The following is a 19338-nucleotide window of genomic DNA, read 5'->3' as shown; positions in this document are numbered from 1 at the left end:
AATTAAATTTGTTTGTGGTGTTGTATTAAAAGTTGTACTGAACTGAACATAAAGAATGTTCCTGTTAGTAACATAACCCACTTTCCCCGAAGAGAGAACAAAGTGACACAATGAGAGTTCGCTAAACGACCAATCACTCTAAAGAGTAAGAAAAACGGGCCAATGAATGCCTTTGAGTGGCAGAGTTCAGCTCCACAGCTGCTGGTGATTAATCATTAGTAGAGTTTAAAACTGGTGCGGTGGGTTACATTAGTAAGAAGGACATTCCCCTTCAGTGGGAACGCTGACTTCTGTTTACTGACACAATGGAAGTGTGTTTGGAAAATGCCACAGTAGCTGAGCCTGTCACAAACCTATAAATAGTTTTGGATTTGATCAACTGGTCTCTGAATGCAATTGACACCATCTTTTAGATGAAAAGCCTGGGTTCGAGTTAACCCAACTGTCCTGCAGGAACGCTTGCTACTGGATACACATTGGACGGGTGGGAGAAGTGGTGCGTCGTGTACTTGGCCGCTCTGTCCCTGGGGGATATTGAAGATATCTATTCGGAACTTTGATAACAGGGTTTCTGCTGGTGAGCTTATGTGGGACCCTGGGGTAACAATGATTAATAAAAGTGGTCAGTGTGGCTCAAAACCCCACCAAGCTGGCCCGCCGGATTGAGATGTGGTGAGCAGAGATGTTACTTATAAGACTGTGGTTCTAGACTGCAAATTGGAAAACATCAGGCAGAAACTGCCAGCTTTTCAATAAAATTTGGACAGACCTGCAGACCAGTGACGGACATATCTGCATAATTGGCATATATTGACCCAAAACTTGAAAAAAATAAATTATCTTTTGGCTTCCCTATGACAGTCCTGCCAGACGGCCTCGGCTGAAGACAAACAACTTCCCCCAGTGAACAAGACGCTCTGAATTCTTGCCCCCTATTCCAAGGACACCTGTTGAGACTACAGGCTTACACATATACACACCTACAGATAGACGATCACTATCTAACCCCCGCATCTTATGACTTAATGTGCTTTCACCAGAGCTGTGGTCAGCCCCCCCTGGCTGCAGGACCAGATGGCTGCCGCCATTATCGGACTATATTCACATCCCCTGTTCCCCTGGTCCAATTTCACTACATGTAAACATGTATTTGACAAATAAAGGCTTTCATCATCGTCATACAACAGTACGTTGGGAAAGCGTGACGGTCCCCGAATGGAGAGAAAGCTGCGGAGCCCACCTGATACCCAAATGGGGAGACCTGATGGCAGTATAGACATATGGGCTGGCCCTATCCAAAGTCTTCTTTCTTGCATTCACTCTTTAAGAGTGTCACTGTCAGTAGACAGGGTTAAATTGTGGGGCAGAGAAAGAGATTGCAGATGGTAGAGCAGAGAGGGTGGCAGATAGCGGTGTTGTATGAGGTGGTTGTGTGTGTCACCCATATTTGACACTCCTTTATAGGGGGCCACAAAAGAGAAGGGAGGATAATTTTTTTTCCCTGATTGAGCTGGAGTGTTCTGTCTGGCTGCTGGAAGCTCATCTGAGGTAAGGGCAGACCCGAGCAAGTGCCTTTTTTATATAGGTACTGTACCTATTCGAAAATGCACAATTAAAAGGAAGAACCTGGAAACGGCATACATTCTAAAAAAAAAAAATTATTTTTGTCTGAAGAAAAAAAACGTACCAGACAGAAAATGTCCGCTGATTAATGTCAGAAAGCTGACTTCTGGTCCAGACCAGCTTTCTTATGGCTTTAAAACCATACAAAATTCCTGGCCAGCGGGATTCAGTCAAACACTCCCTTTCTGGCTGGATGGAGGGCACATAACTCCAGACACACTGCCTCAACAAGCCTGCTGATGTTGTGCCATTGCGTTAGCCCTGACTCCTACCCCAGAAACAACTGTAAAATAAAATTGTGATGTAAAAGTGACTTTAAAGCATCAAAAGTATCAACTAAAAAATCAACTAACAGCTTCAGGCTCTCATTCCCTTGGCAGGATTTGGATGAGTGGCCTTAAACCTGCCCTGCTGAAGCCTCTCCTTGTGCCTTGGAGGATAGGACACACCCTGCTTCTCGCAGTCTAGCAGCCTATCCCACTGCAAGACACGATGATTGGCTTCTGGATCTGAAAGGAAACAGTGAGAGTGAGCAGTCGAATACTAGTCCTCTTCTGCTTCCCCAAATCCCTCATCCTCTACCTCTTCCAGGTTATCAAGGTACTCCCAAGACTGTTGAGAGTACAGATAGTCCACCCCAATATGCACCCCTGAAAAACATAATATGAAGCTAAAAATAGAATTTAAAACAGAAGTTTTGTAAAGGTTAATTACAAATTATGTTGTTCTAGACTTTTACCAGTGTACTGTCTTGGCTTTGAGTGGTCTTGTATAAGACTGATGCCAAAAACACCCTGACTGAGCTCAGTTGAGGCTGTGCTGGAAAGAGGCACTGTAGCAGTACAGCAATGAGGCTACATGTGAGGGTGATGGTCGTCATTTCATCGCTCCAAACCTTCCAGCAGATAATCCTTGAAGTTCTCCAGGCTGGCGCTTGTTCCTAAAAAAATTAGGTAGATGTTGGTCATCTTACCTCGTATGAAGCAGTTGAGGTGATTTGTGGAAGGACTCCAGGGAAGTGGAACTACGAGCACAGCGAAAAACAGGAAGTGTGAGCCCTCCCTTCATAATGGTTCCTGTCTGTGTGTACAGTTGCACTACAGGAGGTTTTTGGATGCAAAATACATGGTTCCTTGGGTGCTCTAGATGACAGCCGTCCTCACCTGGTGCACCAAAGGGATGCCCATGGTTTCCCTGGTGTCCTTGAAGGCCTCTAATAAGCTGCTCAGTCTCCTCCATGCAACATGTACGATGAGCATGTCACATGAACAGGCTTTTGAGCGAGTGGCTGTCAGTGTGCAGACCAGCAGTCAAGCAACACATGAAGTGTCACACATCCAGACTAACCACCAGACCATTCCAGCCGCTGAACATGGCAGCTACTATGGAGGAGCCCACAGTAAAGCAGCAATCTCTAAGGTTGTGGGGGGAGCGACTCCAGCAACCTCATACCTGTTCACCAGCCCATGGGCAGCAGTCCCTGGCCCTCATGTGATGTGAGTACAGACATGAAGATCTGTCTGTGCTCAGTATTGCTCCATTGACCCAAGTTTCTTTGCCACCTATTGTTGGAAAACTGAATAATTAAATATGACAAAAAAAGACAAGTATAAAATGTATGTGTGTGTTTGTGTTATTAAATAATGCTTTTTTTTTGCTTTATAAGCTACCTTTTTTGTGGAGTCCATCTTCAGAAGTTTGGCTTTGAGCTCCTCATAACAGGACCGGATATCCTCTGCATGGAAACAGAAGCCACTTTGCTGTGGGTACAGGATGCATGGGTGGTGGAGGTGAGCAGGGCTGGATGATGGTGCCTTTGAATTTGTCACACATGCCAAGGTACTACATAGACTTTCTCATCCACACCTACGTATGCAACTCACACAGTTTGTGATACAGCATGGAGGAACTGTTGCCGATGGAGTGCTCCCGCATCAGCATTGCCACCTGCAGATCACAAGAGTACCTGTAAAAATGGTGACCTCACCATCATGGAGATCAGAGGCTGCTTTAGTTTGGCTCTTGATCCTTTACTATTTCACCTTGTAGGTGTTCTTTTTGTGGACCCCAAAGCCCACGAGACAGTCGCACTCACACCCAGGTAGTGTGCCCTCTCTCTGATGGCTTTTGCAACCCCACTGAAAGCACAGGCATACTTGAGGAAGGCATCCTTGTTGGACATGAGAGCACTTATGTCCTCTCTGCCAGCATCACGCTCACGCTGATACCCAGACATGACCATGTGGGAGAAGCCAAGGTCATTCTCCAGCATTCACTTTCCCTGGTATAGACCAAACTGAATGGCACTCTAACTTGCCAACATTACATCATCAAAGGGATCCCCTCCACCTTGGATAACCTTGACCCTGGCTTGCCCCAGCACAACCTCTGGGTAGTCTGGCACAAAGGCACCCCTTTAGCCACCTGAGAAAGGTGGACTTTCTCCACAGTGGCAGCCTCCTGAGATGCCCTGAGCACAAGCTCTCCAGCCTCCTTGCACAGCCTTGGTTTGCTTTCCATTCTGTAACAGTAAAGCAAAATGATGTTATAAACAATGCATTGAAATACGCAAAATAATTGTAGTCATGAAAACATTAGCAGTAGGTGGCAAATCAATTGTACTACAAAAGTCTTCTAAAAATAAAATACTAATTACTACTGAATACTTAAATGCCTATATATAAGTATAATAATCACATTTTTCTATGGTATCATAAAGCCCTAAAACATATGTATGTATGTATGTGTGTATATATATATGTGTGTATATATATATATATATATATATATATATATATATATATATATATATATATATATATATATATATATATCTTTTTTAAAACAAAATAAACATTATCAACAAATGTATAAAGTTGGTCTTCTTTATAGTCTATTTTGTTTCTCATTTTTTAACTTCCTCCATCCACTGCGCCACAGTTTTCCCAGACGCCTTTGCACAAAAGTGGACCCCTTTGAATTGGCTATGGCCAAATTCTTTAGTTTTTGGCTGGCCACACTTTTGACATAGGACCTACTGAGGTGCTTGTCTTTTTTGGGGAGTCAAACCTTGAGCTGCTGCTGCAGCGGCTGCCTCCGCCAACTTCTTCTGCCGCCACGCTGTGGTCTTTGGCACCCTCTTTTCATCTGGCGCTGCAACTGGTACATGTACTCCAACAACAGGATCAGGCGCAGCACCAGCAGAAACAGGAACTGGCACAGCACCAGCAGAAACAGGAACTGGCGGAGCACCAGCAGGAACAGGTGCAGCACCAGCAGGAACAGGAGCAGTCACAGCAAAGCCTGCAGAATATGGTTCAAGTGCTGTGGTAAATGTAAGTGCTGCAAAAGGTGCTGATGCGGAGGCAGGTGTGAGTTAAGTGGCAGAGTGGGCTGTGCCAGGAGAGACATGAGGACCAGGTCGGACAGATGCTGCCATTGTGCCCACAGGAGGCGGTCGGCCTCGAGAACGCGGTGCTGCCTGTTCAGACGCATCCTGCGGTATTGCAGACTCAAAACACGAGTGTCCTATGAACCTATGTACAGAAAAGACAATAGTTAGTATAGGTGTGTTGTGAATTTCTCTAGTCTGGCTCACGGCACCAAACTGAAATTCTAAGAAGAGCCCAAAAAACCAGGGAGTCTTCAAAGCAGAATACTTTAATAAGAAGAACTCAGCGTGGCTGTGGCGTCATCGAAAGAAAACTCCCAACTGTACAGCAAGCACTAGGTTTTTATACATTCTAAAACAAAGCATGCAAATGAAGTGTTGTTGTCGGCAGGGTAAACTGCCTTTTCAGGCCTGATCTCATCAGCATGTAAGTCTGCAGAGTGGATGACAACATATTTGAAACCTGCCCAGCTACTGACCATATAAAAGGGGTTTCTTCAACTTGAAAGTTTCACCCGAAGACAAAGGCAGAAAACAGTGTGCAAAATCATGTTCTGGAGACCAGTCTCGTCTGACCAGTTGACTGAAAAGAGAAAACGATAGACACAGCCATACTGTGAAACTGACAATTTGCATTACTTTGGAGACAGTCAGGGCTCAGGAAACCAAGACATTTTAAGGTCTGTTACACCAGTTATATATATAGAGATAATATAAATTTATATTCCCACAGGTGTTAAAATATTTTGAATATGAAAGGAGACACAAACATGAACAATAATTACTGAACCTACCACTGTGAGATGGTAAGTTGGTTCAGCTCAAACAGTTTTAATTTAGTTTGAGCCATGATTCCGGGGCTGCCGGGCTGCCCAGGACTACATCACGGATCTTCCTGTAGTCCCTTAGAATGGCAGCCCATTGGTTCACACAAACTCCAGCGATGGTTTGGCCGGCCGGGTGGATTCGGCAGAGAGCCAGGCAGACAGCTTCCACCAGACGGCTTGCGCTGGGCCACTGTGCAGGTCCATCCTCACCAAGGAAGCATCTGTGAAATGAAAAAGGATATACCATAAGACACATATCAGTCAACCACATCAATAACACTGGTTTCAAGACAAGTTATGAATACAAAAATCAAAATAACAGAATAAAAAAAAAAGCTACCTCTTTAGACTGTCTGTGCCAGGGGTTACGTTGGTCTTCGAATGGCTGACCTTAAAGCGACCCTTCAGCAGTCTGTCGCGGTGGCGAGGGGAATAGATGAGAGGCCCCTTGTCATGATCTGCCAGGTGGTTCCACAGCATGACAATCTCATCCACCATACTTTGTGTGACAAACCCCTGAAGCCGCAGGTCAACCAGACAGTCAGCCAGTCTAATGACATGGTCATATCCAGGTTGGCCATTTGGTCCCACACTGTCCATCTGTACATGGAAACAAACAAATTAATAAAAAAATAAACATAAAATATAAATAATTTTACCAATATGAAATGACTTTTTATTCATGCATTCAGTTTTACTCATAATTAGCCATTGCATTGTTGTAAAATGAAATATCAGAATCATCATGTATCATGAAATCAGAGTGTACACAGTGTGTTTGAGTGTTCATTTACCTGGCTCTGACTGGACGACGCAGGAGAAGAAGACACAGCTGCTGGGTCTGTCTGGGATGGGGGCTGAGAGGGGTTCTGGAGGTTGCTCTCAAGCTCCATAAATTCAGTGGGCTCGTCGAGGTATGCATCCTCAAACCCCTCATCCCCCTCCAGATCAGCCAGTAGGTCTTCATCCTGAAGGCCATCGGGAACGTCAGGATCTTTAGCTATGTCTTCCTCTAAAGCTCTATTGGTCTGAGAATACAAATATTCCACACCAATGAGCTCTCCTGTAGAAATACAGAGTTTATTGCATTCATTCTTTAAATCAAGAAATGGCTAGAAAACAGCTAAAATAAAACTACTGCATTTACGCAATACCTGTGTATTCACCAGGGCTGGTGTAATCCTGCACCAGTTTCTGTCCCAGGAGCTGCTGGCTCAGTACATTGCAGTACTGTAGCAGCTGGCCGCCGTAGCAGATGTCCTCTCTGCGGGCACCTTCTACTGCAGCGACCCCACGTGCCTCATTCCACTGCACCAGGCCTTCCAGCAGGTACATTTGAAAATGCAAAGCATTCGCACTTGTACCTAAAAACAAATTTAAAAATGATTGTAAAAACATAGTACAAACACAAATAAAGAACAAGTGTTATTTTTTGAGTAATGTTAACCTGGGACGAAGCGATTTAGGTGCAGGTGGAATGACTCCAGAGATGTGGAGCCACGTGCACAGCGATACACTGGCAGAATGACCCCCTCCTTGGTCACCTGCCCTGTTTTCCTGTACAGCTGCACACCTGGCGGGTCCTGGATGCACTGAACGTGGCGCTGCTGGGTCTGCCAGATCTCTTGCATCCTCTCCTGGTCCAGAAGTCTAATGCCCATGGTGTCAGTGGCCCCCATGAAGTCTTGTAGCAGCTTCTCAATGAGCTGCATGGTCTCCTGGGCCCCTCGAGTGCGGCGGCGGCAATGCTTTGCCAGTTCTTTGGCAGTGGGCTGGCTGCCTGTCGACCGCTTGGCCTCCATTAGCTTCTCAACATCTGAAGCATCCCATTCGAAGATGCAAGCAGTGAGGCGCTTCATGAAGGATGCATAAAGCGGGTGGCTGTCTGTGGTCACTCCAACGGCAAACCGCCGCATGAAGTGCCATATATCCAGCCTGACAATGAGCTGGTCCCACTCGGTAAACATTGCGGCCGCCTTTCCTTTACCAGTGGCAGAGCAACAGTCCCGGTCCACATAGAGAAGTTGGGGAGGAACTTCTCCAGCTCTCCGGTAGCGCTCCACGAGTCCAGAGCACATGGGAAGGAGGCCATCGCCCTCTGCCTCAGTGAGGACACACATGAGGACCTGGCCAAACTCATTGCCCACGTCTGTGACCCATGCTGCAGTGCCAGCAGCCTCACCAGCCAATTTCTTAGTGACCTAATACAGAATGAAATATAGTAATATTATAGGAGACCTGTTGGTTTACGGTTGAAAAATAACATTGTGACAAAATAAATAAAATAACAAAACAGTGATGTAGCTATGATACTATCAGCATGTGTATTCTTACCTTTTTAGTGGAATCCATCTTTAGGATGGTTCCATAGATGGAGGTCACCCTGGCCTTTAGTTCAGGCAGCCGTGTCAGTACATCTTTAGCATACACTGACAGCAGCCATGCCGGACAAGGCACAGGCACCATCTGAGGCAGCCGGGCAGCGAGACTGCTGGGATCTGTGGTGCAGTCTGGGAACTTCCCAACCACAGAGAGATAATGGGTTGTCTGGGCAATCCACTTCTCTCTGTGCCTGACACACAGGCTTCGGTAGGCAGACGTTGCACTGTTCCCAAGTGAGCGTCCCCGCATCCACCTCACAACCTCCTTATCACAGGACAGCCTATATAATAAAAAATACACAAAAAAGGCAGCTAAATATCAGACTAATCAGAACAGACATTTTTCCATGTTAAAACTAGTGCAGTCAAATGATTAATCATGTTTAGTTTGTATTTACATAAAATATTTTATGCATTTCATGTATTATGTGTGTGTGTGCGTGTGTGTGTGTGTGTGTGTGTGTGAGAGAGAGAGAGTGAAATATGTGTATATTATATAAATATAAACAAATACACACAGACGAAAAATACTATATATATATATATATATATATATAAATACACACTCAAACAAATATTTTGGATGTGATTCTTTGACACCAATAGTAAAAATTGAATTCAAAAAATATAATAAATGTGCCAACCTGTAGGTCAAGACTGCAGGAAACATTTCCCTGTGGACAGGATCAAGCTGGCTAAGAATATCTTGAGACCAGGCTGCTAGCTTTTTTTTGCAGGACCTGCATTCAAGATATTCCGTAGCCATGTAGTACCACCCACTGACGTCCAAGACCTTCCTGACCGTCTTGTACATTCCACACGCTGTCATCGGGAAGCCAAGACGCCGACAGTTAGGCTGTGAACACAGCAGCCGGTATGCCCACAAGCGATAAGGGACCCACAGGAACAGCCTTGCATGATAAAATGCATCTGGTGATGAAGGAGGTTGAGAATACAAAGGACGGGGCCCAGGAGGATGCCACCAGAGACGCATGTTTTTAGTCAGCGCCAGTCTGCCAGACTTGTCTCTGGTGAAAAGAGCCTTGCTGACCCACAAATGCTGCTCCTTGGGAAGTGTCTGTCTCCAGCCTTCTGGCAGCAGCAGCTGTATGGGAAAGGAAAAACAGAAATTGTATACATGTCTACTTTTTTTAGTGTCTGATTTTTGACTAGGCATTTTACTTACTTCCTCTGTGGGCAGAGGCTGCTTTTCTGGCGCAGCAGCTCTCGACGCAGAGGGCACAGGTTCAGGCCGGACGGGTGGTTCAGGAGCCAAGTCAGCTACAGTGCATGACACACAAAAAAAGAAATGAGATACATAGAATTGGCACAATCTCTTACAGTAATACTTTTAACAGAATTTAAAAAAATTTGTTTACTACTGCTAGATATTAGTACTACAATTAAGCATTAGTAACATGTTAATATTACTTGTTGCAATGTATGTGATGATTAAAATGATTGTAATGAGATGATGATGACAAGCATAAATAAGTGATGATAAAAAGTTAGCTGTTCAAAGTAGAGCGGGATGAAAAATGGCGGCGGTCGGTGGTGAAAAATGCAGTTTGGGAGGAAAAAAAGCCTAAGAAAAAAGGTGTCATTAAATTTGGTAAAAAGCAGAAAAAGAACTAGGAAAGCCAGGTTAGCTACCGATGATCAGAAGGTGTAGTACACCTCCTACCTTACTGCTTCCAAAACCATCCATCTGAAAGCTGCTAATACATAATAACAAACCAGGTTATATAACGTACAATAGCACAGTAGGTCATATAATGTACAATAGCACAGTATTCTTAAATTAAAGGGCAAATTTAAACCCACGTAATTCCCACCTGAAACATCCATGTGTGACACTACAGCAAGCAGAGCTTCATCAGATGGTTCTTCTGCAGGAGCTGAGCTGGAGGCAGCCACTGTTAACATAAGGATAAACAGCATTAAGTCATCTTTATTATATTGTGCTTAACACAATAAAAATTGTTTTCAAAGCACTTTACAGTATACAAACGTTCTGGGAAAATGACAAATTCACTTTAAAGCACCTTTAAAAAAACATCAGGTCAAGTCATTACTGTTCAGCGCTGTGTAAATAGCTGTGTTAAGTTTATACAGCAATTATAATAAAACCAAAATGAAGTCACATAAAATTCATGCCTGGAGGTGCTGATCCTGGCAGCATCTCAGCATCTCTTCTCCTTATATACTTCTGAAAAAGTTCCATCTTTGTGCCAGGTCTAGAACTCTGCTTTTTTACCCACTTGACAAATCTGAAAATGGAGAGAGAAAGGACACCTTTGAAAAAACGTTACACACTTGGAGAGACAAACACTATACATTCTTTACTGTCTGCATCCTCTGTCTCAGATGTCAACCCATACCCTTTTCTGTCACGGTCCGTTGCCTCATAAAGGTCTTTGAAGGACATGGCAGCAAAGTTGCCAAATCCAACAAGAACCTGGTCTTCCTGGGCTGGTGTGCCATGGCCCTCTCTGACGCGTCGCTCGCTGATGGCAGCCATCATGACAGGAAACAAGCCAGCATACCGCAGCAATGCATCCTTGTTTCCCATGATGAACGATTGGGTGGTGTCACCAGCCTCACGCTCCCGCTGATGCACGGCCAGCACCATGGCTGCATAACCAACATCGTTGGAAAGCAACCATTTAAAGGTTTTACCCCGGTACTGGCCGAACTGCAGTGCGCTTTCGCTGAGCACGAGCTGGTGACAAGACGTGTCACCACCCGCTGCTGCCACGCGAGCGATGGCCTCCTCCTTGACCCTTACCGCAGGCCATGAACGGCCCGGGGTGGGATTTTTCCTGTAGGCAGCAGCAAGAGCTACTGCCTCAGGTGATGGTTTAAGGGTCAGCTCACCGGTGGCCTCCCTGCGAAACTGGGCACTATAGTCCATCTACAACAAACACACACACAAAAAAATGAATAAAAAATATAAAGAAAAATCACAGTGTGGTTAAAACTGAAGTTCAAAACAAGTCAATTAACATTTAACAACAAAATGAACAAATACATTCTAGTGGAAGTGCATTTTAACATGACACCAGTAATTTATGGTGATATATATATATATATATATATATATATATATATATATATATATATATATATATATATATATATATATATATATATATATATACACACACACAAACATACACACAAAACCTACCATCCCCCACACAACCCCACAAGCTGGGGATCAAAATAAATATTATTGTACAAGAACAATAAAATGTATTTACAAAAACATTTACCTCGTTGTAAAGTTACTTTTTTTATATATAAAACCAAGCACTTGTTTTTTTTAATAACACAAGATAACGACGATTACTTCAGTAAACATGCGCACTTGCGGTAATTGTATTAATAAAAAAAACAGGTAAAACACTGTACACCCACAAGTACCGTCGAGTTTACTACAGTAATCACTTATTTAAAAATTATATGTTAGTTTTATTAGACTGGTTTGTTGTTTTGATGTTACGACGTCGACGACCACGTCACTTTACAGTGCAAATACATTACAGAATCACACGAATCTTTTCGTGTGAATGCTCGCTTACCTTTTGAAAGAAGAAAAATCAAGAAAGAATGTCCTGAAATTGTAATAAATCGTGATGAAGTGCGTAACGATGCCAACAATGCCAATGATGACCGGTCACTCGCTGTCCATCCAGTGTGTGTGTGTATAAAAATCGCGCTGCCTGGAGGTCCCGCCCAGCGGCCAATCGGAGCGCACGCTCTGTGGAACTTTCTCGAAGGGCCAACTGCACGCTACATGACATGACCAAATTCGGAGGCACGCTTAGTGGAACTTTGCGTCGACCAATCCCGAGCCAGACGTCTGGCCAATCAGGACGCGGGGAAAGTGGAACAGTGGAACGGAAAAGGAACCGAAGATTCTCTCGCAGGGAGCGCAAAGGATGACACGCAAATCCGTGAAACGCTCCATATTGTTTTTTCAGTGCGTGGGTAAACGGACAGAAAGGAACAAAGACTAAAGGTTTTTCACGATTCCAAATGGTGGGAGGAGCTGTTGGATCAAGTGGAAAGTCTACATGCATGGTGAAAAAGGAACATTGCTGGGACTCAAGTGGTACATATGCCTTGAACCAGATCAGTGGAATGTGCTTGCTACGGTGGCACATACACTAAAATTGGATCGATACAGAGAAGATTAGCATGGCGCCTGTCACTCGCTGTCCATCCAGTGTGTGTGTGTATAAAAATCGCGCTGCCTGGAGGTCCCGCCCAGCGGCCAATCGGAGCGCACGCTCTGTGGAACTTTCTCGAAGGGCCAACTGCACGCTACATGACATGACCAAATTCGGAGGCACGCTTAGTGGAACTTTGCGTCGACCAATCCCGAGCCAGACGTCTGGCCAATCAGGACGCGGGGAAAGTGGAACAGTGGAACGGAAAAGGAACCGAAGATTCTCTCGCAGGGAGCGCAAAGGATGACACGCAAATCCGTGAAACGCTCCATATTGTTTTTTCAGTGCGTGGGTAAACGGACAGAAAGGAACAAAGACTAAAGGTTTTTCACGATTCCAAATGGTGGGAGGAGCTGTTGGATCAAGTGGAAAGTCTACATGCATGGTGAAAAAGGAACATTGCTGGGACTCAAGTGGTACATATGCCTTGAACCAGATCAGTGGAATGTGCTTGCTACGGTGGCACATACACTAAAATTGGATCGATACAGAGAAGATTAGCATGGCGCCTGTCACTCGCTGTCCATCCAGTGTGTGTGTGTATAAAAATCGCGCTGCCTGGAGGTCCCGCCCAGCGGCCAATCGGAGCGCACGCTCTGTGGAACTTTCTCGAAGGGCCAACTGCACGCTACATGACATGACCAAATTCGGAGGCACGCTTAGTGGAACTTTGCGTCGACCAATCCCGAGCCAGACGTCTGGCCAATCAGGACGCGGGGAAAGTGGAACAGTGGAACGGAAAAGGAACCGAAGATTCTCTCGCAGGGAGCGCAAAGGATGACACGCAAATCCGTGAAACGCTCCATATTGTTTTTTCAGTGCGTGGGTAAACGGACAGAAAGGAACAAAGACTAAAGGTTTTTCACGATTCCAAATGGTGGGAGGAGCTGTTGGATCAAGTGGAAAGTCTACATGCATGGTGAAAAAGGAACATTGCTGGGACTCAAGTGGTACATATGCCTTGAACCAGATCAGTGGAATGTGCTTGCTACGGTGGCACATACACTAAAATTGGATCGATACAGAGAAGATTAGCATGGCGCCTGTCACTCGCTGTCCATCCAGTGTGTGTGTGTATAAAAATCGCGCTGCCTGGAGGTCCCGCCCAGCGGCCAATCGGAGCGCACGCTCTGTGGAACTTTCTCGAAGGGCCAACTGCACGCTACATGACATGACCAAATTCGGAGGCACGCTTAGTGGAACTTTGCGTCGACCAATCCCGAGCCAGACGTCTGGCCAATCAGGACGCGGGGAAAGTGGAACAGTGGAACGGAAAAGGAACCGAAGATTCTCTCGCAGGGAGCGCAAAGGATGACACGCAAATCCGTGAAACGCTCCATATTGTTTTTTCAGTGCGTGGGTAAACGGACAGAAAGGAACAAAGACTAAAGGTTTTTCACGATTCCAAATGGTGGGAGGAGCTGTTGGATCAAGTGGAAAGTCTACATGCATGGTGAAAAAGGAACATTGCTGGGACTCAAGTGGTACATATGCCTTGAACCAGATCAGTGGAATGTGCTTGCTACGGTGGCACATACACTAAAATTGGATCGATACAGAGAAGATTAGCATGGCGCCTTTGCGCAGGGGCCATGCTAATCTTCTCTGTATCGATCCAATTTTAGTATATGTGCCACCGTAGTGCACATATACGTGCAAGTGCATATATGTGCAAGCTGTGCACTACAGAGCCTCACCAAGTATAATGATAGGGGAAAATAAAGTGTCAGGGTTAACCTATGGCAAAGTCCCACTAAAACAAAGGCTTTGGAAATGCATTGGTTGCACAACAAAACAAACGATCATAAGGCCTCCCACATCCTTTTTCACCATGCATGTAGACTTTCCTCTTGATCCAACAGCTCCTCCCACAATTTGTTTAACTCGTGCTTATGCACCATTTGGAATCGTGAAAAACCTTTTGTCTTTGTTCCTTTCTGTCCGTTTACCCACGCACTGAAAAAACAATATGGAGCGCTTCACGGATTTGCGTGTCATTTTCTGGAGTGAGGACACTTGTGAGGATTTCGCTCTGGGATTTAAGGAGTTAAATGTGTTCGATACAGACTGTGGATTGTATTTTGAACAGACATATTCTGTAAACTGAATTTACAAATGTAAAATGTTAACAACAGTAGATTACTGGCAACCACAGCTGCCGATATTTTTCTGAAAAATCAAGAAAAAAACAGCAAAATACTGTAAAACATTTTTTAATGTCACCATTGTGGAGGATAGTAGCATCTGGGTGCAAGTCCAAGATGAACTGGTAGTGTTTGATGTTATGCTGCATCTTCTTATAAAGATAAGTGTGCAGTTACTAATGCAGTGAAAATTTGTTTGCTAAATGCAATCACACATGAACACATTAATGCACTTAATGACTTTACGATTTAATGTAAGTTGCATTTTTGTGAATTTAACAATTCATGAAATATTTTTTCCGTTTTTTCCGTAAATTTAAACAGTTCTATAAAATTATTATATTATTCTGTAAATTTAACAGATTTTTATAAATCTTTTCTGGAACCGATTTAAAGCTTTGAAGGCCAATTTTTCCATGGTCAATGTAAAAAAACTGACTGACAATTCACTTAAAGTAGTGATTGTCCACTTACTGCTTTTGAATTATCACCATTCAGGAAAACAGTAGTTGCTTTACTTGTGTTCTTTAGTTTCATTCTAATGTTGTTGTTTAGATATAAAGAGCCCAAACATGACTGCAAGAACTGATTGTGCAGCAATTTATTTCCTGTAAAAATTAGTGATACGGAACTTGATCTATAAAGATTGAGTGATGATTTATCACAAAATTAAATTCTTAATCAAGTTTCAAAAAAAAAAACACACAGACATAAATAATCAGCATGTGCTTCACAACAGGGGTGTTTATTCATCGCTTCTCGGCCTTTTGGCTAAGATCAAGTGTAGTATCTGTTCTTATCAATGTTATACTTTTTTGTCACGCGGCTGTGACAGCGATCGCCTCTTGGAGGTTTACTCCGGTAGGTACTTTTGTAGCTTACCACAACCTTTGAGAGGTACATCGACTGTACATACGATCTTTCGTTTGGTGCAAGGTAAGAGCTGGTTTCTCTGCTTTTTTACATTTATTGTGTTTTATGTTAATTTACTCTGTGCATTTTAGCTAATTTATTTAAGTGTTTTTAAGCTTGTTGTGCCTCCAAAATTTTGGCTGCTCGTGCTGGCATGAGGAGGCACCACAGCCTTAGATTCCTGTACAAAACGAAAGAGGACAGTACTTCCAATGGAGTGTCCAGATTGAATTTTTCCAGGAAAAACGTCCAAAAATTACTTGGTTTTACAGCTACTGATATAAATTGTTTGACTCTGCCCCTGAACAGTGGATTTGATTTAAGCTTTAAGACTTCTGCACTGTTAAGTGTTTTCTGAAACTGGTTTGAAGCTTTGAAGGCCAATTTCTCTATGTTCACCGTGGAAAAACTGACTGACAATTCACTTAAAGTAGTGATTGTCCAGGTGTTCAATGAAACCGTGAGTGGAGAAGATATCTGTGTATGGTTGGCTAGCTCTGTTCGTGGACAGCCGGTCAGGGTTTTGGATGAAGACAGTATCTGGACCTAGGCTTGGAGAGTGCCCACAATAGGCAGACAAACAATAGGCAGATCTAAACGGGTTCCAGGGTCTGAGTCAAATTCCCTCTGTGATCGTTCTGGGTGAGAATAGAGGTTGCATCCAAAATCAAGGGATGCCCAAATTGTGCCAGAAATGCGGCCAAAATGGGCATCTCGCTAAGGTATGTCAGGAAATAGTGTGCGGCAAGTGTAAAGAAATTGGGCACACTTTTGAAGAGTTCACAAATGGCAGAAAGTGCAATCTCTGTGGTGATGCATCCCACCTCTAAAGAGACTGCCCTAAATCCTTTGCCAACAAGTTAAAGCCAACAAAATGGCCACCCCAAACGAAACAGGAGAACAAAGAAAGGGGGCGGTCCCTGTGGTTTTGGCGGGAAATCCTGTCTCTCAACCAGACCCAGAGACCGGGGAAGAAGAAAGTGGGGCGGCCACAGGGGCAGAGTCAAATGTTTTAACTGAACAGAGGGAGGAAGCTCCTCCCCAGAAAATGGAAGTAAGCAATGTGAAAAATATTGAAAGTGGTGAAAACATGGCCGATGGGGAGGAAACTGCTTCCTCCCTCCTCACCGTCTCTGAGGGGAGTACCTCATCTAGTGGGGCTGAAACCCAGTGCTCATTCCCATGTGCCCAGTTGCAGAAAAGAACTGTGAGATTGTCTCTGCTTGAAACAGGATAGAAAAGATTGAGTTTTGCATACCTTCCAAATAATTTTATAATGGAAGAGTTGAAATAAATTTGGCCCTCAGAATCTCCAAATGAAGTGTCTTTTCTGAAGTTCAATTTCAGAACAATAGCTGCATTTCCACTATCGGGCCAGTGCGAGCCAGGGCTTTAATCGGGCCAGGCCGGGCCAATAGCCCGGGAGGTTGAGAAATGAGGCCGAAATCATTTCGCGATTCCACTGTCGGGCAAGTTGCTCGCAGCGTGTCACGCAAACACCGCCCCCAGAACGTCCCCCGAATCAGACGTCACACAACCCGCCCACTTCTGCGGGAACAAAAAACTCAAATTATAACCACAAACACATCCTGGCATCACTACGAGAGCTGGAAGATGGAGAACACCGAAGCGATTGCTTTTTTACTGTTTGTGGTCAGACAGCGATCCCTGGATAAGGACATTCGAGTTCGGCGGCATTTACTTCGAACACAGATTTTTCTTAGTGAGTTGATCAAGCGCGATAGCAAAACAAATGTAAGGGAAGAAAGCATCTTGTCTCCTCTTTACCTGACAGGAAAACTCCGCCTTTGTACGTAACCCCGCCCCAAAGCCCCAGTTGGCCCTCCTTGGCCCAAGGTATTCGGCGGGCCGATAAAGGCCGGACGCTGGCCCCAAGGAAGCCCCGCTTTGGCCCGATTACGCCCCGGAAGTGATAGTGGAAACGTGACTGGCCTTGGCTCACCCTGGCTCGCTCGCTTTAGGCGCGATAGTGGAAACGCGGCTATTGACACCAAAAGAACCACAAGAGGGTTCTTCTGAGGTGTTGAGCACTTGCCTTCCTGACTCCAGTCTACATGGGGATAAGGTGAAGCAAGTGCTACAAGATAATGTGTTTTAAATTTAAGTGTAAGGGCCACAATATGAGCACAGGGCATTTTATCCTTTTTACCAAGTATTAACTCAGATGTGTTTTTATTACAAGCGTGCTCTTTGCCTTTTTTAACCAGTTATAGGAATTGGGAGGAGATTTGGACCCCAGGTTTGTCCATTTGGAGTGGGTCCAATTTTATCAAAAATGACGGTGTTGCTATTTTAATCAAAAATCCAAATATATTGGTGGAGGGCAGCACAGTGGTGAGGGACAGGCGGACACTTTTAGCACATCTGTCTTTTTTAGACAGGATTTTAATGTTCTTAATGTGTATGGTTTTAACAATAAACATGAGCTTTAAGAGGACCTGCAGCCCCACATGCTAGGTAAGACGCCTCTGGTGATAGCAGGAGATTTTAATTGTGTTTTAAACATAGAAAAGGGAAAACCGAAGAGTTTAGAGTAGACAAAACGTCGGTTTTATTACAGGGTTTAGTAAAGGATTTTAAATTGGTTAACTGTTTTAAAACCCTGTATCAAAGTGAGGAGAGCTCTCACTTGGTTCAGTAGTGATTGCACCAGAGCCTCTCCAATTGACTATGTTTTTCTCAAAATTTCCCACCATCCGGTTTTAGATTATCCCTTGTCTTCTTTTCAGATCACCACATGCTTTATTGCACCCCTTCACTACCGCCTGGTGTGTCTGTGTGTGGAGGGCTGTGGAAGCTAAACTGCTCCCTGTTGGAGGATGAGGGGATAGCTGGCCAATACACGGAGCAGTTTAGCCAATGGCAGACCCTCCAGGACTTTTATGATTCACGTGCACAGTGGTGGGAAATGTTTAACAATGAACAGCACATTTTTTTTAAAACAGTGGGGAAACAGAAAAGCATGAAAGAAAAGCGATGCATGATCGGGCTGCAGAAGCGACTGCAAAGATATTTTAATCTTTTAAACAGTGGTTGGGACTTTACTGAAAAAATTAAAGAAGTTAAAAAAGAAATGTTGGATTTGTCCAAAAAATTATTTGAGTGATTTTAAGAGTACAGAAAAAGAAATAGAAGAGAGAGACAAATGCACTAGGTATTTTTTTTAAATCATAACACAGGGAGGGTCAATCACTACTTTGAAAGATTCAAGAGGAAGGGAAGTTAGGAAGGGAAGGGAAGTTGGAAATTGAACAATTTTATAGTAATTTATATAGTCCAAAAGTTTTAGATGGTGACATTTTAAAGGAAGTTTTAACTTTTTTAGACAAAAGAGTTGAATCGCCCGATGTGCTTTTATCCCAAGATTTTACACTTTTAGAACTGCACAATGTTTTAAAAGGTTTTAAAACGGGGAAGTCTCCCAGTATGGAGGGACTCTTGAGTTCCCCTTTGATAAAACTCCCTCTTGAGTTTTATCTAAAGTTTTAGAATATTTTAGCACACGATTTGTTGACCATTTTTAAGGAATTTGAAACATTGGACAAACTCCCGGAGAGTTATAGAGTTTGGACAGTTAGCCTCATAGACAAAAAAGGAGACCAATTTGATTGAAAAACTGGAGACCCATCACACTTTTAAATTTTGATTGTAAACTTTTTAGTAAAATTATAGCATCACATATGTCAACCATTTTAGAAGACGTGATCCACCCAGATCAAGCATGTGCTGTGCCCGGAGAGAAGATCATGGACAGCTTGGTACTGATCAGAAACACCATCAGTCATGCGAGAGACATATAGAGAC

General features: G+C 43.9%; 2 protein-coding genes, 1 long non-coding RNA gene, 2 other non-coding genes and 4 pseudogenes across 5 annotated transcripts; 5 read left to right on the top strand and 4 right to left on the bottom strand.

Moving 5' to 3' along the window:
- Nucleotides 1-3945: 3945 nt before the first annotated feature.
- LOC130241397 (uncharacterized) lies at nt 3946-8988 on the bottom strand. Its single transcript, XM_056473121.1, has 10 exons — nt 8867-8988; nt 8176-8503; nt 7289-8042; nt 6996-7205; nt 6636-6904; nt 6182-6441; nt 5862-6062; nt 5023-5159; nt 4662-4926; nt 3946-4144 (listed from the first exon to the last, which is right to left on the bottom strand). Exons 1-10 carry the CDS (start codon nt 8986-8988, stop codon nt 3946-3948), a joined length of 2745 nt encoding a protein of 914 aa, XP_056329096.1.
- Nucleotides 8989-9022: 34 nt separating this feature from the next.
- On the bottom strand, nt 9023-10141 carry LOC130242402 (uncharacterized). The gene is made up of 4 exons (XR_008838971.1): nt 10058-10141; nt 9907-9937; nt 9409-9503; nt 9023-9327 (listed from the first exon to the last, which is right to left on the bottom strand). It is a non-coding gene; the product is annotated as an uncharacterized LOC130242402 (long non-coding RNA).
- A 221-nt stretch (nt 10142-10362) lies between these two features.
- Nucleotides 10363-11241, bottom strand: LOC130241396 (uncharacterized). The gene is made up of 2 exons (XM_056473119.1): nt 10604-11241; nt 10363-10492 (listed from the first exon to the last, which is right to left on the bottom strand). Exons 1-2 carry the CDS (start codon nt 11134-11136, stop codon nt 10363-10365), a joined length of 663 nt encoding a protein of 220 aa, XP_056329094.1. The 5' UTR covers nt 11137-11241.
- A 1129-nt stretch (nt 11242-12370) lies between these two features.
- LOC130242550 (U6 spliceosomal RNA) lies at nt 12371-12435 on the top strand (annotated as a pseudogene).
- A 469-nt stretch (nt 12436-12904) lies between these two features.
- LOC130242548 (U6 spliceosomal RNA) lies at nt 12905-12969 on the top strand (annotated as a pseudogene).
- A 469-nt stretch (nt 12970-13438) lies between these two features.
- Nucleotides 13439-13503, top strand: LOC130242547 (U6 spliceosomal RNA; annotated as a pseudogene).
- A 469-nt stretch (nt 13504-13972) lies between these two features.
- On the top strand, nt 13973-14082 carry LOC130242546 (U6 spliceosomal RNA). Its single transcript, XR_008839050.1, has one exon. It is a non-coding gene; the product is annotated as a U6 spliceosomal RNA (small nuclear RNA).
- On the bottom strand, nt 13999-14104 carry LOC130242543 (U6 spliceosomal RNA). Its single transcript, XR_008839049.1, has one exon. It is a non-coding gene; the product is annotated as a U6 spliceosomal RNA (small nuclear RNA).
- Nucleotides 14105-15352: 1248 nt separating this feature from the next.
- On the top strand, nt 15353-15509 carry LOC130242520 (U2 spliceosomal RNA; annotated as a pseudogene).
- Nucleotides 15510-19338: the final 3829 nt, after the last annotated feature.

The sequence above is a fragment of the Danio aesculapii genome, chromosome 15 (assembly GCF_903798145.1).
Source record: "Danio aesculapii chromosome 15, fDanAes4.1, whole genome shotgun sequence".
NCBI lineage: Eukaryota > Metazoa > Chordata > Actinopteri > Cypriniformes > Danionidae > Danio > Danio aesculapii.
Note: the sequence above shows the minus strand (reverse complement) of the source record. Positions and strands in the feature narration are given on the sequence as shown.